Consider the following 26,397-nt stretch of genomic DNA (forward strand, 5'->3'; position numbering starts at 1 on the left):
CATTATCGGGTATGTCGATGACTTCATTCCACTCGTACAAGTTCAAGCATCTCAAATGAACGATGGTTATATTTTTGGATTAGGATATATGCTTTGCTAGTATCCTGATCTTGGACTTTTGTGTCTAGGAGGCGAACCACTAGTTCCCAATACATGGATATCTAGTATCTTATCCATTTCTGAGATACCCAAACAGTATATGATAATCGGTAGATTCCGATCCAGAGAGATATTACTCAATGCTAAGAATTAATGACCACAGTCGTTTCTTTCTTCCCACGCCGTGTTGGGAGGCAACCAATCGATGATTCGAGCTATTAGCACTGCATCTATCTGATATCAAAATACTATAACGTATGCTACCAGAAATGCTTCTCAAAACGTCACGCAAATCAATGTTAATAGTCGATCTTGGCTATTGTAGAAGCTTTCTTCTTTTCTTAACTCGTTTCCTCCCTGTCACTTCACACTTCTCACTCCACCCCTCTTTTCTCGAAATTCCAATGAGGAAAAAACATCCAGTATACAATGCACATGAACAAGAAAACTCAATAGAAAAAAAAACACGGCTATGACTAAGTCCGCCACAAGTCTGTTCAGCAATCTCCATACTATCCATTCTACCTAGCCACACGAGAATTTCAAGGAGCAACATGCTATGTAGATGTCGAAACGCAAAGCGAAATATAAGATTTTTTGTACTCCTCTACTCGTAAAAAAGGATACACTAACGCGATGTAAAATCTCAACCTCCATCCTCACGATCTTCAATTCGACTACAACTTTGTGTCAAAGGCCAGAGCCCATGTTTATTCATATTCCCGCCGCATTCTCTTGATAATACCTCAACGTTTGTGTGATTAAAACGAGGGTTTGTATTGGCTATTATTTATGCCACTTTAAGTGGGCCAGATGCAGTAGGTAGGTTCTTGAAATACATTCATAGGGCAACCGAAGGGGTATATGAAAAACCGTCCATGTGTTTCTGTGAAAAATACGCTGTGCGATGTATTTCTTTGAAGTTGACCGAAAAAATTACAGTACAATAGTAAAACATCAGGTTCTATACATTTCCACATTGCGACGTGGGCAATCATAAAAAGCAATAGTGCATAGATCATTCTGATAACATCGGTCCAAGTTACCAGAGAGCTAAGAAGACTCGAGTGCATGCCTCCAGGTCAGATTGATATTCAACAGACTTGTTAGCTTCAAACCCTATGAATGTCGAAATATAACACAACGCATCTACATAGGATTAGAGTAACCAAGATCACGTGACTTCCAGACGCAGCCTCATCAACCAAAAGCGGACAAGCACATGCACCACTAGCGCTGCACGTGAGACCCGCCAAGGCGATCGGCCTGGAACTTTTTTGATTTTCTACAAGCTCCAACATCTTGAACTATCCACCATCTTCACCGACAAATATCTCCAGGGCGAGCGAGCAGTGTAAGTCGCCTACTCACTGCGCAAGTCGCATAGGCTAATCGAGCGTAGGAATCCCCCTTCGGACGAGCTTCAGCAGTGAACCCTTCTCTCAACCCTCTACTATCTATCGCAACCTTCGAAATGGCCGAGGACAACAGCGCCGCGTGGCCCCAGGCTGACCAGGCCTTGTCGCAAGAGATTCTCGACCTTGTTCAGCAGGCTACCCACTACAGGCAGCTGAAGAAGGGTGCCAACGAAGCTACCAAGTATGCATACCCGATGCGACTGTCGAAGAATCAAGCGCAATGACTAACAATCAGCGTTTTAGGACCCTCAACCGTGGTATCAGTGAGCTGATCATCCTCGCCGCCGACACCTCCCCTCTTGCCATCCTTCTGCACTTGCCTCTGCTGTGCGAGGACAAGAACGTGCCATACGTTTACGTCCCTTCCAAGATGGCTCTCGGCCGTGCCTGTGGCGTTGCCAGGCCCGTTATCGCCGCCAGCATCACGACAAACGAAGCCTCTGTAAGTTGACAAAACTGACAATTGCAAGGAAATCACATGTACTAACAAGATACAGGACTTGATGGGCCAGATCCGCACCCTTAAGGACAAGGTCGAGCGCCTTCAGATCTAAGCGCGGCGAGTACTATCAAACCAGCTTCCCAAATACTTTTTTGGGATGTGCGATGAGAGTGGGAGTCTACAAAACTGGAAGGTCTATGTAATGGGAAAGACACTGGAGTGCCTGGATGAAATATTGCTGGGTATATCTGTACATAGACCGAGAATGAAATGCTGAGCGAAAGTCAGCATGGACTCTACCAAAATCAACAAGTTTACGGACTAATTTTTCTCATGATTGAACACACTGTATAACACTTATTTACCGCCCACTATATTTGCTCGAGCTGTGTCTAACATTTACAGTGTGATATGAATTCACATTCTAAGATCCTTGCAATAACTAACCACTGGGTATCATTTATGCATTCATCATGATAAGCTCCTTCATCGACCAGCCACCCTTCATTCACGTTATTGCATCTCAATCTCCACCTCCTTAGCCTCTGGATTGTGACTTGGCTTGCGGCTCCGACTCCGATTCTCGGCTTGCTTTTCGATAATGTTGGCCCCCAGACCTAGGCCAAGACTTGGGTCTTCAGCTGGCTTTTGTTCTGCAAGGTTCTCTGCTATTTCTCCTGTACCATTCTTTGTACTCTCCTCTGTGGGTTGCTCAGAAAGTCCAACGTCAGACTCCTTTGTAACTTCTTCCGCCTTCTCTACTGCTCCCAGGTCTACACTCAACTTTGAACTTGGCTTGACTGCTTCTTGTGCAAGCTCTTCGCTCGATCTTTCTTCAGACGGACTTGCTCCCTTACTGGCATTTGAATTTCCAGTGATGCCCAACCTCTCGAAGCTCGCTATTACTCCTTGTCTCAGGTCCTGTCCGAGTGCAGCGGCAGCATCAAGCGGTTTAGGTGTGCTAGAAGTCCTGGGAGAGCGGTCACCGACAGCATTTGTACGTGGAGGATGGACCGCCGCGCCAGCACCCGTCGCTGATTCCACCGTCTCAGTACCAGTGACAATAGGTTCATGGATAATTGGTGTGCTAGTGCCGCTTCTGTCGTGACTTGCATTGCTCGTTTGTGGCGTTAGGCTGGGAGGTGCCTGGGGACCAAAGACGTTCATCTCCTCATCAGTGCGGCCAAAACACTCAGCCCACCACCTTGCTTCACCTTTTCGGGGAAAGATCATTCTTTCCTTACCACGAACTGCGTCGTCTATTTCCGGATCATACTTGGGATTCATGAACTCTTGTTTCCGACACAGGAAATAATCCCATACGCTTCTTGTTCGCTCTTTGGCCCTCGTCTCGACACGCTCTTTCTCGTTATCGAAAAGAAAGGTGCCGTACTGGCATGAATACAAATGATACAGCAAGCGTCTCAGGAAGCGCTCATTGAACTCGAATCGTGTGGGGTGCTGATAGTGTAGTTGGTAAACGCAGTCGAGGAATTGGTGGAAGACAGGCGATAGCTCGTTGACCTTGGTGACTCGATGCTCTTCTGCCGCGCCCGTCGGTACAGTTTTTAACGGAGGGGCATCGGGGATGTCTGGAACAGTGTCCGGAAGGTTAGTTTCCGGGAGTTGATTGAGCGATTCGTTGGACTCATTATGGCGGTTGAAGAGACCTCGCGCACCCCGAAGGGCATTCTCAAACGCATTAGCAGCCCCTGGACCATCGTACTTTCGTTCGATTTTCTCGTTTTCGATGGTGAACCATTTCTCATGGCTCAAAAATCCCGACCGATGCCGAAACATGTGTCCAAAAGATAACCAGTCCTTTTCCACGAGAACGATGAAACCTTCAAGTGTCCTGTAGTATGGATCTAGCAGTATCTGACTGAGTGCACTCAGCTGGCTTGTACGATCCCATCCGTCTGAGCAGTGAATCAGGACGTGTGAATGCATGATTCCTACTGTACGAGCAATTAATGCGGTACCATCCAAGATGTTGGCTATGTGCTTGATCCAGTTACTCTTGGCTAGCAGCTGCCTGTTTGGGGGAAACGGGACTAGATCCGATTCCTTCAGAGCTTCCACCACCATATCCAAAGACTTGCGCATAACGTGGATATTGTCAATTCCAAGATAGGCCTTCTCCGCACCAGGGTAGTGGTCCATCTTCTCTGAGCCTAGTCCAACAGCCTGCATCGCGTATGCATTCACTGTCGGTCTGGCATCGACAATCAGGTTTCGCTGTTGGGCTCCATATACTCTGGGTAGATCGGCATCGGATTCTGACGAAGCGGTCAAATCGTCGACAGTGGGTTTCCCTGTGTTTTCTGACCCATCTCCTGCACCAACAAAGGAACTACTAGCACTAGATTCACTTAGGTTTACAACACTTGTATCTGGAGTGAATTCCACCGAACCAGAAGGGGTAGTTGTCGGCTTCCATCCCCGATTGGTTGCCCAGATAGCCGCCACAAGTCGCTCGTCTTGGGCATTTCGGTTTCCGCGGAGCCCAGGTGTGGGTTGTGAACTACGCGTTATGGAGCAGTTGTTAATAGGGTGACGATAGACGAGGGCAGGAATGCGTTGCCGTGAGCGGTACTCGCCAGCGTATCGGAGAACACTATCAGACACAGCGGTAGGAACAACGATCAGGGCGGGATATGTCGCGGAATACTGTGCCATTCGTCAAGAAATTTCCCAGCCACGGTTGTCGCATGACAAGTACCTTGTATTCAATATTGACTTCTGATATGCGCCAGCCCTTCTCCATATCTTTTGAGCTAATCCCCAGACGCCTCCACTCGCGGCGTGCATCATAAATGCTCCAGCCGTCCTGTTTGTCTTCTGGAGGCTTCGGCTGGTAGCTGAAAGCCAAGAGCTTATCCAGCCTTCCGATCTTGCACGACAAGGCACGTATGCTCTCGTATACATCGCGTGCCTTCTTTTCGTCGGGGAAGAAGAAGGCAAAGAATGTGAAGTCACGGCATCGGATGCGGATCGAGGACTCCTGGCGAAGGACTGGGGGACACGGCTTGAGGACGCAGTAGTTTATCATTGGATACGTTATCCAGACTTCTTTTTGCCGCGGAGGCTTCGAGTTTGGAGGGGCATCTGCGGGAGGGCTAGGAAGGTAGCTGAAGACAAGGTGATGGGGCATGAGATGTAGCGTGCCATCAAAGCGTGTACCTCTGCGGAGAAGGTATACACCTTCCACCTGCAGTACTGATTAGGTTGTGCAAGTCTAGACAGACTGAGGCACATACCTTGCTGATGCGTATCCGCTCCATGGCCACGATGCTGCGCGCGCGGCGGCCGGCGGGAGACGTGACTCGGGTGTTTGACCAAGATGGTGTTGGTGAGGTGAGTTGCGGGGGGTGCGATCGCTACCAAAATGAGGGGTCATGTAACGCAGGCATCGAGGAGGGAACACAGGCGCAAACAGAAGTGTCAAACCGCCAGGGCTGCAATGACAGCTGAGAGTGCATGGCCGACATGAGCCTGTCGCCATGTGCCCGTCCCACTGCCCACTACTAGTATCTTCTTGGCTTTCAACGTCATCAGACTACTGCACAGATGCTCACACGAACACGCTTGTTTTCCGCTTGTAGCCTAATGACACGCACATGAGCTTAATTACACCGAACCTAATACACATGCGTAGAAATCACGTTGGCTCCATCATACATTAAACAAAACTCGTAGTTGCTGCTATACTAAGATAGACCCATGGTCGCTTCCTGATCAGGCAGAGCACAAATGAGACTACGTTGTATAACCTACGTAGAAATGTCCCGGCACACACGGCTTCGCCACTGAGCTTACCTATGTCACTATATGAGGTCATATGTTAGCCACAGACTGTATTATATATATTAAACCCCAAAAAGACCGCACATCAGACTGCCTACGAAGCAACATTGCAATGACCATCAGAATACTAAAACCTGTGAGTACAGATACAAAAACCGGCTAGATGCCGATCCAAAACCTATGCTACGGCTGTTGCTACGCTCACTCGTCTAAGCCGGAGGTGGCGGTGGGGGCGGGACATCGCTAGGCGGAGGAGGAGGAGGGACATCACCCGGAGGAGGCGGAGGGGGCGCGGAGCCAGATGGTGGCGGAGGCGGGGGAGGGCTTCCAGCAGACCCGTAGCTTTGGAAGAGAGGGCCAAGACCAGGGGGAGGGCCAGAGGGAGGTGGGGCAGCACCGTAGCCTGGAGCACCGGCGTAGGCACCAGGAGCACCCATTCCAGCACTCTGGTCATAGCCATAACCACCATAACCATAGCCAGCACCACCAGCACCGGCAGCTGAGGCACCAGCGGCCCAGGGAGCTGCGCCGCCACTGGCACCATAGCCCTGATCATATGACTGACCACCACGACCACCTCCACCAGCCCAAGGCGGTGGGGCAGAAGAGTGACCATCGCCACGGCCACGATCATCGTCGTTGCGCGCCCAAGGTGCAGAGCCGCCAGTAGGACCGCGCTCCCAAGGCTTGAGAGGGCGTTCTCCTCCATAATTGTCACCACCACTGGCACCATTGTTGTTGTTGTACTCGATTGCGCCACGAGGTTGTCCACCACCACCACCCATTTCGGCCATGAAAGCATCGAGCTCGTTCTCGGGAGCACCGCCAATTCTTGCAGGCTGACCACGGTCCCCGAAGCGGTTGTCGTTGCGCCAAGGCTGTCCAACCTTGCGCTCGGGACAATCGCGAGCCATGTGACCAGCTTGACCACAGACGCGGCAGATGATGCTGGCAGTGAAGTTCTGCTTCTGTGGACAGTCGTACTTGCGATGACCAATCTCTCCGCAGTTTTGACAGGCTTGGTTCTCGTCGTCACGAAGGGTACCGTTGAGGGCGGCAAGTTCGCGGAGTTGGTTGCGCTTGAGTTCGTTCTGGCCTTCAGGGATGGAAGCAGCCTGGATGTATTAGTATTATTGTAGGGTATAGGATTCAGGAAAACTTACAGTCTCGATGACATTGTGGATGAGCTTCTTCGCCTTGTTAACCTTCTCCTCGGTGTCGGCCATGATCAAGCAGTGCAGATCCTCTTCCTGGTTGCTGGTGTGAGCTGCATCGGAGCGTCCTTTACCCTCCTTCACGGAGCCCTTGCCACGGATTGCAATCTTTGCCTGGGATTCTGTCTCCATCTTTTTGAGCGTGTTTCCACGAGGGCCAATGAGTAGACCAACTGTTAGTGCAAAAAGCTGCGGTTAGTTTATGATCAAAAAAATAATGTATGAGCAAAAGGGTTAGGGTTAGTGACATAGCTATACTGCAGGTGCCACTAGATGTGCATAAACATCCAGCAGTCTGAGCAGGCTGGTCAAGACAAAGGCTGGGGAAGAGCAAGATGAGAAAAGGGGAGTTAGAGGGGTTAGTTTCGTACTGAAGTTAATCTCCGGGTAATCATTGACCGGAACATAGACTTTCTCCTGTGTCTTAGTAGGGCGCCTGTAATCGGCAGGTGGATGGTAGTTAGGAAGTGTCTTCATCGCCTTCTCGACGAGCTTGTGGCGCTCATCTTCAAGGCGCTTGCGGTAGCGAAACTCGCGGGTGTTGACACGGCGACCGAAGTTGTCGTACTGCGGTGGGGGCGAGGGAGATCTGAGCCAGTCAGCCAAGGAGCGCATGGAGGGAAGAAAACAATCGGACACGTACCTGTCACCATCGGCTGGAACAACATCATTGATCTTCAGCTTCTGGGTGATTTCCTCGATTCGCAGATGCAAAGTATACGCGTCAAGCTGCTCAGTAGTCATGGCGGAATAGATGGCTGTAGGCAGCCCCATCAGGCCGGCAGCCTTGTTCTCGCTCGCGTCGCCCCATCGGTTTCGCTTCTTGCGCTGTCGCGGAGCATCGGAACCTAGAATGAGCATGTTAGAGGGCATCGTAGGTACGTGTGGGAATTGACTTACTGCGTTCTGGGCTGCGACCGCGCTTCAGCTCGGACAGGCCCTCTGCGGGTGCTGAGGGATTGTAACCGCCATCATCGTCGCCACCGCCGAACCGACGGCGAGTTCCTAGAGGGATGTTGTTAGAACCGGTAATTCCTTGGTTGCGCCACGACATGTTTGCGGGTGCTGCAAGAGATTCTTGGTGAGGTGTTAAAGAGTCGAGGCAGCCTTTGCGATGGGGCGAATGCATTGGCGAGTCTCACGTGTGGCGCTAGTGCCAGGATGAGCATAGCGTCAAGCGGGTGTCCCAGATGTACAGCTCTTCGCCAACCGTCGTCACCACTCCTCGACATCACATACGCCCCCGTCGCCACATCCACTGCACGCGTTCATCTCAAGAAAGATCTCCAAACCATTCCAGACGACTCGTCGATTACATAAATCACCGCAACTATGTCGACCGAACTCTGGTGAGTCCTTGCGGAGCTCCCTTGTCTATGATGCAGGCAGCTTCTAGCTTGCCTCTTAGGCATAAGCTGGACCTGCTATTATCATCAGCGTAGCGGAGAAGCTTCTGTTATGATGAATATGAAGAACTTAAGCTAACAAAGCTTCTATAGCCCTGCCTATGCTGTAAGTACTCGAGTACCAACCTCCGCTCCGCCTCCCGACGGACGCGACCAGAACCGCGACGACACTGCTTCCATCGCCGCAAAGCGATGCGACAACGTTGCTTCCATCGTCGTAAAACGATGCGACGACTATCGTGCGATATTGCAGGACTTGGGCTAATGATCAATAGCCCTTCTTCGGCGCGATGGGCTGCACGTCAGCTATCGTCTTCGCCTGCTTCGGCGCCGCCTACGGAACTGCCAAAGCCGGTGTTGGTGTTTCCGCCATGGGTGTCCTCCGCCCTGACCTGATCGTCAAGAGTACGTTACGCGCTATGCGAACCTGATCGCGAACTTTCATATTGCATGAATGCAGCTAACAGGTATTTTAGATATTATTCCCGTCGTCATGGCTGGTATCATTGGTATCTACGGTCTCGTCGTGTCCGTGCTTATCTCCAACGGCTTGAGCCAGCACTCTTCGCTGTTCACCAACTTCATTCAACTCGGCGCTGGTCTTTCCGTCGGTCTGTCGGGTATGGCGGCTGGTTTCGCCATCGGTATTGTCGGTGACGCTGGTGTACGAGGAACTGCCCAGCAGCCCAGGTTGTTCGTCGGAATGATCCTGATTCTTATTTTCGCTGAAGTCTTGGGTACGTTACGTTCCATCAGATTCTGTATGAAGTCCGTTACTAATGCGCGCTTAGGTCTTTACGGACTCATCGTTGCCCTGCTCATGAACTCCAAGGCTGGTGGTGCCGATGAGTGCTAGACGATCACATAGCCTACGATTGCAGACGCGATACGACAACATTTATCTGCAAGAGACAAGTATTGGCATTGATTCATCGAGTGCGACGATATGTTCTGTGTGCATAGCGCGCACAACTGACATGTGCGGCATGTTGTAAGTGTGCTATATGTATCTCTTTGGAAGAACGGACAAAGACTGCTTCTACGACAAGGGAGCGAGAGGGGGGTAAATAATGGCACGGGCTGGCGTGCATTTGGCAATCCATTTGACGGCGTGTATTCTAGGGTCTCATCAATTTCATTCTGCGCTTGTAAACAAAATGTATCTGTCTTGTTGCTGTCCTGGTTTTGTAACGTGAGTTGCAACATGTGTACTTGAAGAGTCCCAACATGAATGTTGATCACAATGATGCAAATGTAATCAAGGCAACCTAGAATTAAGGTATATTGCGTAGACTGCAATTCCTTGTTTTACTTGGAGATGTTTGTACACTGACATGATCCGTTGGATAGTATATCGCTAGATATGAGACGAGAGGACAAACCAGTAAGAGTGAAGATGCGTAATGATGTATTGTGCGTGTGTGCATCGTAGAAACATTTACATACCTATATCGTCTAGCGCTTCCGACCTTGTACACAACCTGAGCAAGCTTCCTCGTCCTGCTTGATAAAAACGCCGCCGTGATAAACCCAACCAACCAACAACACCACTAATGCAAACAAGCGTGTACTTTGCCGTTTCAGTCGTCATTGCCAGCTCTCTTTGACTTGGCCGCTTGCATCTTTCCAAGTATAGTCTTGCTCTTTGCCTTGCCCTCGACATGCTCGGCGCTACTAAGACTGCTGTAGAATGACCGCACCTTTTCGTGAGCAATCACCTTTCTCGGGTCGAAGCGAAGGATCTGTAGACCGGCCATACTTGTTGCACGAGAAAGCGCGACATAGGCCTGGCCCTTTTCGAAGACGCGGCCAAGATCAACACGGACGCGCTCGAGGGTTTGGCCTTGGGCTTTGTGGATGGATAGAGCCCACGCGAGGATGAGTGGGATTTGCGATCGTGATGCTTGGACTTCGCCGTTGGGCAATTCGATCTTCCAATCTTCGCGCTTGCATAACAAATCGCGCGTTGTGCCATCTGCAATGGCAAACCGTACAACGGGGTACACTTGGTTGGTGTTGAGCCCAAGTGAGCTTTTGGCCATCTCCGTCTTCAAGGCAGCGTCTGAAGGCCCATTTTCAAGAAAACCTTCCTCATCTTCTTTATAGACGTTGAACATTTGCTCTGTCATGAATCCTGTTATCTTGCCTAGTGATCCGTTGACTAGCGTTTCGTCCATGTTTTTAACCAACATAACTTGTGCGCCCTTCTTCAGATGTATTTGCTCTGGAACCATGCAGCTCTGGAGAAGCCTATCTCTTTGTTCCTTGTTGGTAATAGTGCCGCCATCTCGAGCCTCGAATGTGAACGTATTTCCATGCAATTGATGCATGCGTGTAGTGTTGGCGCGATCAACTTCCTGGCGTGTAGGAAAAAGTTCAGTTGCTTCAACGCTTTGATCTTCTGTTGGTAGTGGACGTTCTAGCTGCTTGAAACGAGATATCGACTCTGGTGTCAGTCGACCCTCTCGCATTTCATTGAGCATGCCCGCAAATACTGGGTCCTTTTGACGGAAGACATGAGTCAAACCAATCGTGTGCTCAATGCTTGTAGTCCATGTGCCTGCGTCAAATGCAAACTTGGCTTGCTTGCCGAACTCCGGTACTGGAGGCAATTGAAAGAAATCGCCTGTAATGACAAGTTGAATGCCACCGAACGGCCTGCCGTTGTTGCGAATTGTCCGTGCAATCGACTCGAGCTTGTCAAACAGATCGCCATCCACCATGGAAACTTCATCCATGATGAGAACTTTGGTACGCATCCATCGTTGCTTGGCTTTCGCGTTCCGTCGAATCTTCTTGACGAGATCTTCAACTGGCTCTTTACCAAGTCCAATCCCCGCAAAACTGTGGAGAGTAACACCGCCAATGTTGCATGCTGCCAGACCCGTTGATGCTGTAACAGCGACTCGATCAGGCTCGCGGGCATATTTCTTCCGCAAGCCTGTGATGATCTCACGAAGTAGGACGGATTTACCAGTACCTGGTGCGGTCAGTGAATGAGTCGATACAAGGAACGTATATTTTGCACATACCAGCAGAACCAGTGAAGAAGACACTCTTTTTGTAGTCTACTACGAGCTTGAGCACATTTTGCTGCTCCTCACTGAGAAATATGCGGGCCACGGTATTCTTCTTCTTCGTCTTGATAACCTCCTTGACGCCACCATCAGTCCCTTGAGTCGGCTTTGCTTGTGCTTTCATATTTTCTCTGAATGCTTTCTGCTGTTGCTTCAACCCACTGGGAGTTGTGTTCCAATAATACTTTGAATTTGAATCCTTCGGTGCTGGTGTCGATACTGTCTTTTCGGGTTCGACTGATTGCTTCTTCTTTGGAGGTTCGACTTCGTCCTCCTCCTCGTCCTCCTCTTGCAAGGGCTGAGCCTTTTGAGACTGTTCCCACGGTAGCGTTCTTCGCTTTACCCTCAACGGTTCGGATTTCTTGGGTGTTTTGAAATGTTCTATTGGGGAAGATGACCATGGTATTGGCTGGCTACTGTCTACCTCCGATTTGGTGTCTGCAGTTTGTGCCCTTGAATTGTATCCGGAGTCTCCTGAGATGGTCGAGGGTGCACTGGGTAATGTAGGGTATGTGACGGTGCCTTTAGTCGCGGGGTCCTCTACGTCGAGATCCACGTCGCTGTCGAAATCGTCTTCGTCAAACAAGGCAGTCTCAAGGATTCCAGAGCCAGTGCTAGGTGCGTGGAAAGCGGCAGGAAGTTCGTTCTCTTTGTCCATGCCTCCAATGCTGAGTGAAGGGTACTCAAATTCGCCACCATGTGAACTCAGTGACTTGGACAGGCCACTTGAAGTCCTCTTAGTACCTTGTGTTGTGGGACCCGATACTCGTTGTTGCCCCACAATATTATTCTGCTTCGCTCCATATCCTAGGGTGCGCGCGGATGATGTTTGTGTTGGCCCGGTTCGGTTGAAGGCATTGCCGAGTGAGGCTTGTTTACATGCATCATTTGACGGCGAGGACGACGCGATGGCATCGTGTGCCTGTACGGCTTGTTTGAACATGGTCCTTTTTGTGTGTAGGCGATTGAAGAGACTGCCGCTGTGAATGTGGGGGGCAAAGCTGGACAGGCTACTCGGAAGACTGTCTGCCTGGAATGGTGGTGAGGTCGAAGGGCGCGCGCGAGGAGGGTGCGTCAGGTACGGGCGGGTATGGGGCAAGTGCGCCCGCGCGGGCTGTACAAGGAAGAAGAGCGGCGAATCTTTTGGCTTGGACGGTTTAAGCGACGCACCTCTCCTAACAAGGGAAGAAAGCATGCAGCAAAGTAAATATGGCGCAGACAAAAGAAAAGAAGAATGGTTTGGTATTGGTGTCGAGGGTGAGCATGCCTTTCACGGCACGGTGGGGTGGGATTGTTCCTGTAGCCTTAGTGCAGCCGGCCCACAAAACGCGACCATTTGACGCGACTTTCGGATAGAAGTGCGCTAGTATCGTGATCACGTGCCCATCCTACCAATACTCGCGACATACGTAAGTAGTTGCACTAAGAGGTGCTTGGCCAACATACGACGGAGTCGTGGCAGGGAAGATTTATGATAGTCTCAGTCTCAACTTTTTGGCCTGGGTCTTGTAAAACGATGCACACCTGGATCGAATGATTGGTAGTCAGCGTTGCTTTCACCGCAGGAAAGAGCTGTTCGTTTTCGACACTGTCGATTGATATTGGTATTCATACAAGTAGCTGGAATGCAGCCCTCACGTTTCCAAGTTCTCCATTCCGCCAGGGATCTTTTGAAAATGACTTCGCACATCATTCTCCCACATTGATACTCGGCGCGCCCCGCGTATGCCGTTTTGAAGAGACAATGCAGTCTAAACCGAAGAAGAAGAACATGATATAACAACAATCATCAAAAACCCACCGACCACCGAAAACAGTTAGAGGGAGCCGTCATGACTAAAGAGTGCGCCGCAAAGAGAAGAGGAATTCGCTTTTGGTAACCATAACAAGATTCAAACATCATCGTGGGTAGTGAAGAGGCAAATGTGAAATAAGCCGAAGCTCGCATCAAAGGAAATGCTAACATGAGAAAGGAGATTCATTTTGAACCACACAAACGACCGTAGATCATATCCCACAAGAAATATACCGTAGGGTAGCCGACCATGCCGGCAGACAACAACCCTCACACCTTTTTGGACAACGGGACTAAAATGACGACTTGCCTAAGAACATGAGACCAGATAGCTGATGAAATGTGACCTGAAAATCGGAGCTATCCAAACAAAAGCGCCCTCGTAAACAACAACTGGGCGTGTCGAAAGAATAGGTGGCGCGGCGCTGAACAAAAAATGTTTGAGCAAGGAGGGTCTTTAGCCCTGGTATCCCCCAAAGCCGTTCTGGCTAAAGGCAGCTTGGGGAGACTGGCCCCACTGTGGCTGCTGGGGGGCGCCGCGGCCGTAGCCACCAGCGCTGCCCGGCTGCTGCATTTGCTGCTGGAACGGCATGCCAGGGTTACCAAAGGCTTGTTGCTGCTGCTGCGCGAAAGGTGCTCCGCCGGGGCTGGGTCCTGCCCGCGCATTAGATTGCTTGTTTCGATACTGCAGCTTCCTCCGGTGCCGCTCACCTGAGGGTGACATGGGCCCACCTTGTGGCCCACCACCATACTGCGGAAAGTACGCACTCGGCGTCTGGGGGTAAGCTGAGTTAGGGCCGCCCGCAGGCGAGTAACCCTCAAACTGGCCAGTCGGAGGACGGTCTTTGCCCCACTAGATTTACAAATGTGAGCAAACAGTTAAGGAAAAGGGAGACGCGAGTCAACCTACGCTGCACTTTAGGGGGCGGCCATTGACGTTGTAGCCGTTGAGCTGGCAGATGGCCATGGCAGCGTTCTCATGCGTGTCCATCTTGATGAAGGCAAATCCACGATCCGATTGGAAGCGCGTCTCGGTAACATAACCAAAATTCTGGAAGAGTGGCACTAGGTCAGCCTGCGAGGTGTAAGGAGTCAGATTTCCGACATAGCAAGTCGTCTGCCACTGCGGAGTTTGAGCCACAACCATGTCGTAGCTCTGGACACCGTGAGTGGGGAAATGGTGGTGGCCAAACGGAGTGGTTGGTGTCATGCCCATTGAGGCCATGGCCTGCTGCTGGGAAATGGAAGGTTGACCCTTCTGATTGGCCCAGTTGCAGCGAATTGCTCGAGAACCGAGCCACTCGCCGTCCATGGAGTTGAGGGCACGCTCAGCATCGGCACGATCCCGGAAAGCGACGAATCCGTAGCCACGAGACCTGCCCGTCTTCATGTCCCACATGACGCGAGCCTCGGAAACGGGACCAAAGGTGGAAAAGGCCTGCAGAAGGACCTCGTCGTTGACCTCGTTGGAAAGGTCACCAACGAAGATGTGGAAGTGGTTAGAAGTGTCTTCCTTGGCTGTGTTGTTAGATTGGTAGGCCCAGTTTACACGAATTTCCTGTCTTTGGTCAGAAACACAGGCCGACATGGCAATTTCTCTTTGCCCGCTTCCCCAATGACCATGCTTACATTGTTGTGAATGCGCCGGCCATTGAGGGTGGCCATGCCACGCTCGGCCGCACCGGGGTCGTCGTACTCAACGAAGCCGTAATTGAAACCCTTGGAATTGAACTGTTAGCGGTCAGCGGCACTTGAATTGTTGCAGCAGTTGCAAGATAAGCCCGGCCCGCGCCACAAAGCTGTCAAGAGAATTGCAGCGGTTTCGGAGATGTATCTTACAGAAGGAGAACTTGCAGTCTTGTCAGGAATGATCTTGACGCTCTGGACATGTCCAGTGGTCTCGAAGATTTGACGAAGCACGTCCTCAGTGACCCGCGGGTCGAGTCCTCCCACATACAAGGCGCGCTTGTTGGGCTCGGGCGCGGCGCGACGGGGCACGTAGCCAGGCTGGCCGCTGGTCGGGGACATGGGGTTGCCCGACATGGGGGAGCTAATGGCCGTGGGAATGGGGTTGTTGTTCTGCGGGATGATGACGGGGGCGAGCGGCGGGGGCGGCATGTGCTGCTGGGCCTGAGGCTGGTTGTCGTAGCCGGGCGCACCGCTGGCGGAGGGCGGAGGGGGAAGCTGTGCCCCAGGGTTCTGCTGGTCGGCCATGGCGGTCGCGAAAATGCGCTCAAGGCAGAAACGGACAGGAGGGGTGCGGATGAGCAAAAGGCAGTGGTGGTGGCGGGTGGTTCAAGCAAAGAACCGGCGGGCGAGCTCTGATGCGACGCGAGAGGAGGATTGCAGAGAGCAGGACAGGAACAGACAAGGCCACGCGGCGGGTGGGCGAGTCGTGGCGGGGCGAAGAGGAGGGTGGTGGGTTGGGTTAGTGGGTTAGTGGTAGGCGACAAGGAAAGTCGAAAAGGGAAAGCGCAAGTACAAGCACAGGCAGCCCGAACAGAGACGCGGAAAGCACTAGGAAAGGGAAGAGGAAACAAGAGGAAGAGGAGATAGGAGATGCGAAAGCCCTACGCCGAGCGCGGATGGCAAGCTATGGTCTCCACTTGTGGGGTGAGGAAAGGGAAGAGGAGTTGGGAGGTGAGCGAGGGTCGCGAGAATTAGGGTCGCGAGGGCACAAGCGCCCAATGCAACGGGAGAGCTACTGTAGCCTACCACCTGCCGGCCGTGGTGCCGGGGTATGAGTGTGTGCGTGTGTGCGCGTGTGCAAGAATGCAGATTTGCGGGAACGGGTCAGGCATTGGAGCATTTTGGGGGCATTTTGGATGCCGTGCTGGCAGCTGCTGTCAGGCAAGGCTGGGCGGAGGAAAAGGCCGTAAATAACGGGTGGGCTGGTGCTAGTGGCTGGCCTGGTATGCGCCGGGCGTAGGAATGTTCCCAAGGCCGTGTATTTTAGTATTAGCACGTATATTTGCACCTAATTCTCTAGTACCGGAACCCGTGGCCCCCACCTGCGGAAGCACCTGCAGAAGGCCCGCACGTGTGTCAGGGCGCTGCGGCCAGCACCGACCAGCCGACCAAGCACCTATCCGCCGCCGAGCCATACATTCTACATACTACTACTGTACTACCGCACCATAGCCAACCACATCCCCAGCCAGCCGGCCCACCCAGACTTCCTCGCCATTCTCAACATCATCACCATCACCACCATCACCACCACCACTACCACTACCTCGACAACGACCATCCAGCCATCATGGCCGCGGCAAACCCACCACCCCCGGCGCCGGGACAACAGCAGCAACAGCACCAGCACATCGACACGCTGCAGAGCATGCTCAATCTCATTGTACGCCGCCGCCCAGCCATGTGCCCTTGACGCGTACCCCTGCTCACATTCCCTCGCAGTTCCTTCACTCTGGCCGCTTCCTCAAAGAAACCCAGACCGGCGGCGGCTCCGGGCGCATGAAGCAGCAACTGCAGCGCGTCGTGCCCCATGCCACCGAGCGCTTCCACGATGCCCTCGACGAACTCGAGAACGAAGTGCGCCTAGCGCAAATGGTGCTTCGGCGCGACATGGCATTGCTGAAGCAGGACCGCAAGAAGAAGGAGGCCGCCGCGAAACAGCAAGAGGTGGACAAGGCGAGGCTTGCTGCAGAGGCCAGGAATCAACCCCCACCCACCAACGACGCGCCGGTCAAGGAAGAAAAGGTCGCTACGCCCGTACAGCTCGAGCCGCCAGCAGCACTAGACACGTCTGCGCCAGTGGCGTCAATGGAGACGGACATGGCAGCCGCGAAGAAGGAAGGCGGCAATAGCGACCATGACAGCCAAAATAAGAAGGCACCCTCACCACCCCAAAACTCGACAGACACAAATGCCCAGCCGTCCAAAGACCCGCTCTTCGATGGCACACCCCCAGCCAACAACCCCAACGAGTCCGACTTTGATTTCGATGCCATGTTCGGCGATGCCATGGACACCTCCGACCAAAATCACGACCACGACATGATGGATACCACGGGTGACATTGACTTTGGCCTCGACAGCGGCAACGACGGATCCTCTCTCCTACCCGGTCTCGAAGACTTTGCCAAGCACAGCGACAATGACAACAACAACAACAATCAAACATCCACCATGGACATGGACTTTACCATGCCGGACTTGCCAGGACTGGATTCAAATACGAATACAAACACGAACGCAAACGCTGACAGCAATGCAAATGCAACTGCCAAGCCTGCACCAGAGCCAGAGCCTGCGCCAAAGGCAGACGAGTCCAAGCCTGCCGCACAGCCACCGCCGCCCCAAGAGAACAAGGTGGAAGAAGCGACGACCAATAACAACAACAATGACGACATGATGGGCACCATGGCTGCAGACGATCTCGAGGACCTGTTCAACATGGACGACTACGCCAACCCCGAGCAATCTTCCTTTGACGATGCCTTTTTCAATTTCGAATAACTAATCTGCATAATACGTCTTTTTTCTTTTTTCTTCCTCTTTTCGGAATCGCAGCGATGTATTAATCATGGAGTTCGGGATACTGGAAACAAATACTACGATTGGGGAAGGGAGGTTTTTTTTCTTTTTTCTTTTTGATACCCCAGGTATACGTGGAGAGGCCATCTCGATTCGCGATAGCCAACCATAAAACTTCACTTCAATGTGTGAATTAATACTACAAGATATATTCTAAATATGTCCTGCACATCTTGCTGGTTCAGATATCTTACTCGCACTCCCCTCAAAACCCAAATCTCGTCTTATCGGACTATATCCCGAGATGCTTTGTGATCATCATCCAAACTACCCCGCTGAGGCCCCGTTCCCTCCCTTCCGCCCTCCCACTATCCACTAAAGCTTAATCTCTCCCTCGAACCCATTGACGTGCATAAAGTTTGCCCGGAGCGGAGTCACACTAGTGAATCCCTGCGCAACAGCCCATCCATCGTTGCCTGGCTCGCTCTCCTCCACACTCTGGTACACATCCTTGAACGAAGGTGCCCACTTGAAGTGCTTGTGCGTATACCTCGAATGTGGCTGCCCGGATGGCGTATCTTGTCCTGAATCCGTACCGCTTGCTCCACCGGCATTCTCCGAGTTGGACCTGAGTTCCTTCTTGCCCAGTTTCTCCTCTTGCTTACGGATTTGGCCTTCGATGTCCGCTGGTTTGTCGTCGGCTTCCGATGGCACTTCCACCACCTGGAAACAGCTGCCACTCTTCCATGTGTTCTGCAACATGTTTGTCCATAGGACCTTGCGCTCTCCTACGTTCTCCACCAGAGGGACGTTGACCGTGTACAGATGCGTATTCTTGTCCCAGTTGTCCCACAGGTATTGTATGAGCTTTGCGCTGAGCTCGCTCGCGCCGCTGATGATGTTGGCGTCGTGGTTGCGGTCGAAAAAGGCGTAGCTGAGTGCTATGCTCTTCATGCCACATACGGCTGCCTCCATCGCTCCGCCTATCGTGCCCGACGAGAGGGAGAATATCGCAGTGCTATTGCGGCCGTAGTTTGGTCCAGATACGACGAGATCGATTGGTCCACGCTCGGTGAAGTAGTGGTATAGGCCAATCTGTACGCATGAGGCAGGGGTCGAGTCGACGAGCACCCATTCTTCCTCATTCGAAGAAGGCGGCAGGGGCGAGTTGTGAGTCGTTCCGTGGTTCGTAAGGCGGCCATCGGCGGTAGTTTGAAGGGGTTCAGGTCGATAGTATGTTGGTGATATCTACGGCTATGTTAGACTGGGCGGTGACGACAAATATACATTGCAAGCATTGCTTCAAACAGATAAAAGATATCCATACCGACTTGCCAACAAGGTGTGCCTTGCCTATCCAAGATCTCTGCGTGTGTGGGAGAACAACCGAGACGGTGTGGCCATACTTTTGCAGTGTTGACACCAGCGAATGCACATAAGGCGAGGATTGATCTGATGGTGGGCCATCGTCGTTAGTGACCTACTGTTTGGTCAGCTGCTGCCATTGGCTACCGTGAGGCATGAGACAACTTACAAGAATATGCATCTTTACTTCTGAGGCGTAAAAATGGCGTGTTTAGTGATAGTTTGTTGTGGACGTGAAGTTGAAAGAAGTAGTGGGGCAAACACGGGCAAGTGACGTGCGCAATCCAAGGTCCCGATGGTCGGAACCGCCTCATGCTCGGCCATTCATAGTCACCGCCTCCATCTCGGTTTGCGGCGCATTGCGTCTTCGTGTGTCGAATTGTCTTATCTAGCAGTTTTCAATCTGCTCATCTTGGGCTTTCTGCAAGATGATGAAGACAAAGTTGATCTATAAGTGATCGTGGTACCTGCGCTATGGGTAGATCCGTTGGTGTTCCCTGCATTGCGCCGGCAATCACCGCTCGTCGCGATGAGTAGTGTGCGTTATCTCATTCACACTCTAGGAAATGGAAGTTTATCCAAGGAGTCTATCTTTCAACAAAAGCTGCCGAGATACACCCGGGATTCTCGTCGCATCTCCATCCTCAAGGCTTCAATACATTGCTCGAATTCGGAGGGACAGCAATGGCCCCCCTTCCGAGCTCCGCACCACAGCCGGCACTTAGACTACGACACTGGGAGCGGAGACTAGGCTTGCCGGTTCGTTTAGCCTTGTGTAGGTAAAACACATAGCGTACATAGTATTTCCCGGACGCGAAAGTGTAGAGCCGCAAGTCCCCTTGGCGGACTACTATTTTCGGTCTTTGGCCCTTCGGATCCCCACCGGTGACCCCAACACCGTGAATACCAACATTCGAAAACGGAGATATCAAATGCATTTATATAGATGCTACAACATGAATGAAAATCAATCAAGATACCCAGTCACATTTTCACTTATTCATTACGATCAGTCTTTGGATTTCTTCAAATCAAGAAATCAAAGCAAGCATACCTGCAACTCTTCGAATATCAATATATCAATTCCACCACACACAACTCCATAAAAATGGTCGTCACAGTTCCCACTGCCTCCCTCGAGGGCCAGGTTGCCCTCATCACCGGCGCCGGTCGCGGTATCGGACGAGGCTGCGCCATCGAGCTCGGCAAGCGCGGCGCCTCAGTCATCGTAAACTACGTATCATCAGAAGGCCCCGCCAACGAAGTATGCGAGATCATCCGAGGCTTCAATAACGGCGCCAAAGCCGTCGCCATCAAGGCCGATGTGAGCAAAGTATCCGAGATCCACCGGCTATTCGAGGAAGGAAAGCAGGCCTTTGGCAAGATCAACATTGTCATGAGCAACTCCGGCACCGAGAGCTGGGACAAGACCGAGGAGATTAGCGAGGAGAAGTACGACCATGTTTTCAACCTGAACACGCGAGCGCAGTTCTTCGTTGGCCAGACGGCCTATAAGTACATTGAGGACAACGGCCGTATCATCCTCATGAGCTCGATTGCTGCTGGTCTTCTCGGTGTCAAGGACCACGCTCTGTACAACGCTTCCAAGATGGCAGTCATTGGATTCATCAAGGCTTTCGCTACCGACTTTGGAAAGCGTGGTGTCACTGTCAACGGTGTTGCGCCTGGTGGCATCAAGTCTGACATGTTCACTCAAAACGCATGGCACTACATCCCCGGTGGCACTCCTGAGTGGCCAGCGGAGAAGATTGAGAACCTCATGGCGAGCCACTGCCCGCTGGGCAGGTGTGCGGTCCCCGAGGATGTTGCGAGGGTTGTGGCTTTCCTTGCTTCCGAGGATGGCGGTTGGGTTAACGGACAGGTGCTTACCATTTCTGGAGGATCATCTCAGTAAGCGTAATGTCAGACAATGGAGTGTGAGGGGGGTTAGACGCGATTTTATGATTAAACGGTTCTGGAGCATGTGTTTATGACGGCGAAATAGTTGTATGCTAGCGCTCGAACAAAATAAATTTGATTGTTACCATTATCTCCTGCGCAAGACTAGTTTTCTTTTGTTATGAGTGATATGAATCGCCAATCAACAGATAGTACATATGATAGTACATGTGAATTATAACAAAATGAAATATTATGGTCAGCTCAAGGGTAACGCCCGGGCAAAGTTGATCTTGGCCTTGACGTCTAATACTAAAGTAACGTACATCCGAATACAGGAGGCAAAATGGCGATGAAAGTAAAGTGAACCACTTTAGCCTTCCACGACACGCCTGAGCTATTTCCAGCATGATGATCCCAACACTTTGCCATCATGATACATGTACAGGGTACAATTAACAGCAGGTTTAGTGTGCAATATACGACGAACTATTCCTCTTCAATGTCACATAAATCTTCCATCGATCGGCATGAAATTTCCTTTGCGTCACATATCAAAACAATTTCACTGCAATGAAGGAATTATATAATGCCTAACATATGTATTGGGTATCCTTCGAAGGTGCGTACAATACGCTCGCCATTTACCAGAACTCGTGCCTCAGATGCCGGGCTGCCGAGCTGCTGCTCTTACTACAAAGACTAGTGTACAAAAAGTAATCGTGTGCCTCGTTTCCTCGTGGCATCTAAAAGCCGCAGCATGCACGTGCCAGATCGCTAAACGCCTCTCAAAAACAAGAATCTACAGTAAAGGCAAACAGGCATGTAAACAAAATCATGGAGCCATAACAATAGGCATAAAAAGCCTCAGACAGAAGTGGGCTCTTCGGGCGTGCCACCGACGCCCTCACTCTCTGCTTCTGGGCTTTTGTGAGCAGACCTACCACTGTCTTCCAAGAACCTGCCTTCGTTCTCATGCCCATCAGTATCCTTAGTGGCGGTACCAACGACTTCTTCTATCATGGCCGCAAAATCGACAGTCATGCCACCCACATTCATCTTCAGCAGCGTGACTGCGTCGGGGCCATTGCTGGCGTCCATACCGGAGCGCTTGGAGTTATCGTCCATGCCTAACAACATGACTTCATTGTCAAAGATGTTCTCTCCATTCCACATTCCAGCGGTAGATGTATTGGGGTCTTCATAAAGATCGAAACCTATACTCATGGACCCAGTTTTCGAGGGTGAGCTACTCATAGGCATGTCGCTCGACAAGAAGTCGTCGGCTAAGAGCTCGCTGAACTGTGCCCCAGTATGACCAGGAGGAGTGAAGATAGGAAATGAGGAAAAGTCAAAATTTTGAGAAGGCGATGAAATGGGATGGTCTGATAGAAGTGCATTGAGCTGGCGTGTGAATGGGGTGTCCGGAGCAGCAGTCCCCGTGCGGTTGCCTCGAGGAGTAAATGTGCTCCGCGAGGGCGTGGTAGGAACCTCGCCATTTTCGGTACCTCGTCTCGGCGTCAGGGCGGCGCGCTGTCGAGTACCAGGAGTGGGCGTTTTCAAAAGATCCTCAGCTATCCGATCTTGCTTCGGCGTTGTCTTGGGGGAATGGGAGTCTTCAAAAAGGTGATCAAGCTCGTCAACCTCCAATGTAGGTGGAGGTGGGCAGTTCTCCTTATCGGGGTTATCCTGCTCAACGACAACTGGTTGTACTACAGGTCGCTCGAACCAGTTGGTCTTTTTCGTCTCGCAAGGAATACATCCATCATGCCCTATTCCAGCGTTTTCGCACCGACCGCATGGCCGTTCTCGGTCGCAAGCTCTCTTGAGTTCTTTACACCGTTGGCAACGAGGCTTTTTAGGCGCATCATCGTCATGTGCATGCATAGGAGTAGCGACAGGACCAGTCGCCTGTTGAGTCAGAGTCTTGCGTTGACTTTGCTTCCGAGGCGAGGGGAAAAGCAATCGCCGTGTAGGCTTTGGTGTAAGATCTTGTTCGAGATTGATGGGCAAAGTCTTGCTTCCTCTGACGCCCGCAGGACTTGATTGCATAGCTCGTCTGAAAGCAGCCTGGGCATTGTTGGCATCCATTTCACGTGCGCCGAATGGGGCCTTGGGTGGTGCCATCTCTCCGTCGTATGTTCCATCAACTGATTTCCCGCCTAGCTCCTGCTCGGCTGGCATAGTAGATTCCGTCTCTGGAAAAGCGGCGTCCGACATGAGATCATCACCAACAGTCGATCTGGAGCGTGCTCCAATCTTCTGTTCTCGCTTGCGCTTTGCTAGTCGTGCAGACCTGTCCCATACTTTTTGCGGACGCATTGAAAACTTCTTGATAAGCCAAAGTCCGCATGGGTTACACAGATTAAGCTCTTGGAAAGCATCACCAGATTTCGCCGCCATCATGTCCTTATCTTGACGCGTCAAGTTGTTTTTGAAGATACGGTACTTTGGCTCGCCATCTGTCTCAGAAGTTGGTTCGATTACCTCGTAGGCAATGATGTCTGTACTAGCCGAATCAGTGGACAATTCAATGCCACTAGGCGAACCATTCTCCACTCGAGTGTAGGCTTTTCTCCAAGTAGGAGTGTCGATTTCTCCACAGTTGACACAGTGCGGTGGCATTTCACCCTTTCTGATAGCAGCGTCCAATCGGTCTTTGATATATCGCTTCCTCTTAGCACCAGAGCCGCTTCGAGTATAGCCACACTCTGAGGGAGTTGGTGCGTCCGACATGGGTTCACCTGTTCCAGACCAGGTTTGCGATCTAGGAAGTCCTCGTGCCTTGGTTTGTTTAGGTTGTTTTGCTGGTAAATTTGGCGTGGCGGAACGGCTGTATACTTGCGCTTCGCTTTCAGGGGCGGGTGAGATTTGTGAAGCAATGCCATCGGGTGACCCAGCAGTAGAAAATGTCGCATGCGACTTTTCCCGAGTCTGAGCCTTTTCTACAGATGCAGATTGGAATGCGTCCCCGGTATGAGGCCGTCCGCTGACCGAATTGTTGTCGTGCTCATTTATCGCCATCCTTGATAGTAGATCACTTTCACTTTTCGGATTTTGTCCCTGGAAATATACACAATTGAGAAGATCCTGGTCCATGTTGTCAAAGTCGAACGGCTGAGTACTGCACATATCCATTTCGATACTTTCAGTGATTGGTTGAGCGGCTGATCCTCGGCGATATTGCGCTGCTTCATGGCGTGCCCATGAGCCATCCCCACAGTTCATGCCATCAGTGTCTCGTCCCATGGGAATGTCACTAACAAAACCTGAATCGTTGAGGGGTAGTGTCGGTAGGTTCGGACTGGAGGGAGCAGGTGATATGGTCCGCCGGGGTGCGATTGGTGGTGAAGAGGGCATCTCATTCGGTGTCTCACTTGGGCTTCCTTCTCTTTCGTCTGCTGATTCCATAGCATTGTCTGAAAAGGTACTAGGTTCGTAAGGGGACATGTATGGGCGTCCTCCGTCCATCGATGCGTGTCTCAGAGCACTTGGTGCGGGGGGACGACGACCACCTCGTTGTCCTAGCTTTTCACCTGGACGAGGAGTTGGTGCGCGCGGGACCATGTCTGCGGCAGCCCCAGCAGCGTTGAAGGTTGGTTTAAGGAGGCGTACCGATGCTGCTGTACTAGCGGTCACTCGGAGTGAGTCGTTATGAGCAGTCAGGGGCGTATTCCTTGGTCTCGTGGTCTGTGTGATTCGAGCCCTCTTCTTCGGGGGACCGTCGTCTTGCGGCTCCACAATATACGGATCACTAAATTGGTATTGTTGGGTTGGTGGAGGGGCTTCGCTACGCACAGAAGCCCGTGATGTTGGACGTGAAGGTGGATTATATTGATAGTGATGGAAGGAAATGGTGCTCATGGCGGGGCTAGAAGGCCTGGTTGGTTGGGACATGAAGGGCGTATTCGATTGGTCGTAGAATGATTCGTTACGGACGGGTTCCTGCGAGGGGCTTTGGCGGGTAAGCATCTGGTGGAAAGGCTCAACACCACCAACGGAATGACGTGGCGAAGGCTGAGCAGAGTGGGTCGTAGTTGGTTGGGCCAGGTGACCAAGCATAGGATTCTCTTTCAGGAAGTCGGACCAGGCGTTGTAGTCAAATCCTTCGGGCATCATCTGGCTGAGACTATGATATCGCTCCATATTCTCCACATATTCTTTCTGCATGCACGTCGGAACAGGCACCAGCTTCAACTTGACTTCTAAAGTCTCTTTGATACCATTTGAGAAAATGCCAAGAATATTTTTACACACGCGACCTGTGACCATGGTTTGGGAGTCCTTGGCAGGAGCATTGGGTGTTGATGATGCAGAAGCTAGAAGCCACGATAGCATACCCTGTCCAACAAGCGGTGTTTCGTACTCGGAAAAGTCATAAGCGTACACGGTGTAATCGTGTCCTAATTTGGCTACAAGCTCAGGACTGTGAAGGTGAGCAATGTGTCTTACATGACCAATGGGAGTAGCCTACCTTGCAGTGACAATAGCCTGAATGCATGTCTTGAGTTCGATGACTCCCACTTCGGTAGTCTCGTCCAGCGAAACGACAGGAATGTTGAGGACATTTGGCAGACGAGCGAGACAGTTTGATTTGTTCTGATCGTCAAACGTATACAAGACCTTGACTGATGAAGAGCCATGTTAGATCAGAGCGTGATGATGAGCTGAATCTGTTTACCTCGCATTTGTCGGCGTGGGATCTCATCCATGACGCCATCCTCGGCACCAGCAGCAGGAGTCAAGGCATGCTGCGAGGGACCCGTCTCTGGCGTAATACTCGAAGGAGTCGACATGGCTGACTATAGGCTTGACGAAGGATAGACAGGCCGTGCCGTAAAAAAAAGAGAGGAGGGACGCCGGGGGATGGACGGGATATGATCAATGTCGTATCGCGATCGGTGGCTGGCGTGCGATCATAGCGGACGCGTTCTTGGAGAACAAAGAAGCGAGACTAGGATCGAGTGGGAAGCAAAATTGGCGGGGGGGAAGGGGCCGGTTATGTATTCCGGTAGACGCGAGATGCGAAACAGGCACCAACACGCGTAGATCGGCTAGGAAAGGGGAATAAAAGGGTGTCGTCAATGATGTCGTGTGCAATCGAAGTGAAGATGGAGGCACGAGCTTAGAGGTTTCCAGCTACCCGCGCCGCGCTAACGCCGGGAGAGGGCAAAGACGCGTGACGCACCATGGATCTGGCTCTATGGCCCCACTATCTGACGCGTACTGATTGGCCCGGCGCCGGAAAAACCGCAACCCGCGCTTCATCTTAGCCAAGCTCGATCACTTCATCGCCCTGCCTCACCATTATCGCCGACCGCTCCACCTCATCCAAGCTCGTTGCCGTGGTGTCCTACCTCTCTAAACTAGGTCAGTCTTTCCGC

General features: G+C 51.7%; 11 protein-coding genes across 11 annotated transcripts; 4 read left to right on the plus strand and 7 right to left on the minus strand.

Moving 5' to 3' along the window:
* Positions 1 to 1,573: 1,573 nt before the first annotated feature.
* On the plus strand, positions 1,574 to 2,071 carry COCVIDRAFT_103952 (hypothetical protein; the record flags this gene model as incomplete). The annotated part of the gene is made up of 3 exons (XM_014699356.1): positions 1,574 to 1,698; positions 1,761 to 1,959; positions 2,015 to 2,071. 3 exons carry the CDS (start codon positions 1,574 to 1,576, stop codon positions 2,069 to 2,071), a joined length of 381 nt encoding a protein of 126 aa, XP_014554842.1.
* A 401-nt stretch (positions 2,072 to 2,472) lies between these two features.
* Positions 2,473 to 5,243, minus strand: COCVIDRAFT_17499 (hypothetical protein; the record flags this gene model as incomplete). The annotated part of the gene is made up of 3 exons (XM_014699323.1): positions 2,473 to 4,629; positions 4,682 to 5,170; positions 5,220 to 5,243. 3 exons carry the CDS (start codon positions 5,241 to 5,243, stop codon positions 2,473 to 2,475), a joined length of 2,670 nt encoding a protein of 889 aa, XP_014554809.1.
* A 732-nt stretch (positions 5,244 to 5,975) lies between these two features.
* On the minus strand, positions 5,976 to 6,203 carry COCVIDRAFT_103848 (hypothetical protein; the record flags this gene model as incomplete). Its single annotated transcript, XM_014699357.1, has 1 exon — positions 5,976 to 6,203. One exon carries the CDS (start codon positions 6,201 to 6,203, stop codon positions 5,976 to 5,978), a length of 228 nt encoding a protein of 75 aa, XP_014554843.1.
* A 1,639-nt stretch (positions 6,204 to 7,842) lies between these two features.
* On the minus strand, positions 7,843 to 8,034 carry COCVIDRAFT_103882 (hypothetical protein; the record flags this gene model as incomplete). The annotated part of the gene is made up of 1 exon (XM_014699358.1): positions 7,843 to 8,034. One exon carries the CDS (start codon positions 8,032 to 8,034, stop codon positions 7,843 to 7,845), a length of 192 nt encoding a protein of 63 aa, XP_014554844.1.
* A 278-nt stretch (positions 8,035 to 8,312) lies between these two features.
* COCVIDRAFT_17501 (hypothetical protein) lies at positions 8,313 to 9,242 on the plus strand (the record flags this gene model as incomplete). Its single annotated transcript, XM_014699324.1, has 5 exons — positions 8,313 to 8,329; positions 8,480 to 8,492; positions 8,662 to 8,791; positions 8,863 to 9,123; positions 9,178 to 9,242. 5 exons carry the CDS (start codon positions 8,313 to 8,315, stop codon positions 9,240 to 9,242), a joined length of 486 nt encoding a protein of 161 aa, XP_014554810.1.
* Positions 9,243 to 11,356: 2,114 nt separating this feature from the next.
* Positions 11,357 to 12,406, minus strand: COCVIDRAFT_103908 (hypothetical protein; the record flags this gene model as incomplete). Its single annotated transcript, XM_014699359.1, has 1 exon — positions 11,357 to 12,406. The coding sequence occupies one exon, from the start codon at positions 12,404 to 12,406 to the stop codon at positions 11,357 to 11,359; it is 1,050 nt and encodes a 349-aa protein (XP_014554845.1).
* A 1,309-nt stretch (positions 12,407 to 13,715) lies between these two features.
* On the minus strand, positions 13,716 to 15,472 carry COCVIDRAFT_28146 (hypothetical protein; the record flags this gene model as incomplete). The annotated part of the gene is made up of 5 exons (XM_014699360.1): positions 13,716 to 13,912; positions 13,970 to 14,111; positions 14,169 to 14,816; positions 14,888 to 14,989; positions 15,098 to 15,472. 5 exons carry the CDS (start codon positions 15,470 to 15,472, stop codon positions 13,716 to 13,718), a joined length of 1,464 nt encoding a protein of 487 aa, XP_014554846.1.
* A 1,045-nt stretch (positions 15,473 to 16,517) lies between these two features.
* Positions 16,518 to 17,731, plus strand: COCVIDRAFT_17504 (hypothetical protein; the record flags this gene model as incomplete). The annotated part of the gene is made up of 2 exons (XM_014699325.1): positions 16,518 to 16,610; positions 16,670 to 17,731. The coding sequence occupies 2 exons, from the start codon at positions 16,518 to 16,520 to the stop codon at positions 17,729 to 17,731; spliced, it is 1,155 nt and encodes a 384-aa protein (XP_014554811.1).
* Positions 17,732 to 18,124: 393 nt separating this feature from the next.
* COCVIDRAFT_17505 (hypothetical protein) lies at positions 18,125 to 19,295 on the minus strand (the record flags this gene model as incomplete). Its single annotated transcript, XM_014699326.1, has 3 exons — positions 18,125 to 18,997; positions 19,077 to 19,229; positions 19,284 to 19,295. The coding sequence occupies 3 exons, from the start codon at positions 19,293 to 19,295 to the stop codon at positions 18,125 to 18,127; spliced, it is 1,038 nt and encodes a 345-aa protein (XP_014554812.1).
* A 927-nt stretch (positions 19,296 to 20,222) lies between these two features.
* On the plus strand, positions 20,223 to 21,029 carry COCVIDRAFT_17506 (hypothetical protein; the record flags this gene model as incomplete). The annotated part of the gene is made up of 1 exon (XM_014699327.1): positions 20,223 to 21,029. One exon carries the CDS (start codon positions 20,223 to 20,225, stop codon positions 21,027 to 21,029), a length of 807 nt encoding a protein of 268 aa, XP_014554813.1.
* An 851-nt stretch (positions 21,030 to 21,880) lies between these two features.
* COCVIDRAFT_28150 (hypothetical protein) lies at positions 21,881 to 25,809 on the minus strand (the record flags this gene model as incomplete). Its single annotated transcript, XM_014699361.1, has 3 exons — positions 21,881 to 25,439; positions 25,488 to 25,641; positions 25,695 to 25,809. The coding sequence occupies 3 exons, from the start codon at positions 25,807 to 25,809 to the stop codon at positions 21,881 to 21,883; spliced, it is 3,828 nt and encodes a 1,275-aa protein (XP_014554847.1).
* Positions 25,810 to 26,397: the final 588 nt, after the last annotated feature.

Source organism: Bipolaris victoriae (assembly GCF_000527765.1).
Source record: "Bipolaris victoriae FI3 unplaced genomic scaffold scaffold_63, whole genome shotgun sequence".
Lineage (NCBI taxonomy): Eukaryota > Fungi > Ascomycota > Dothideomycetes > Pleosporales > Pleosporaceae > Bipolaris > Bipolaris victoriae.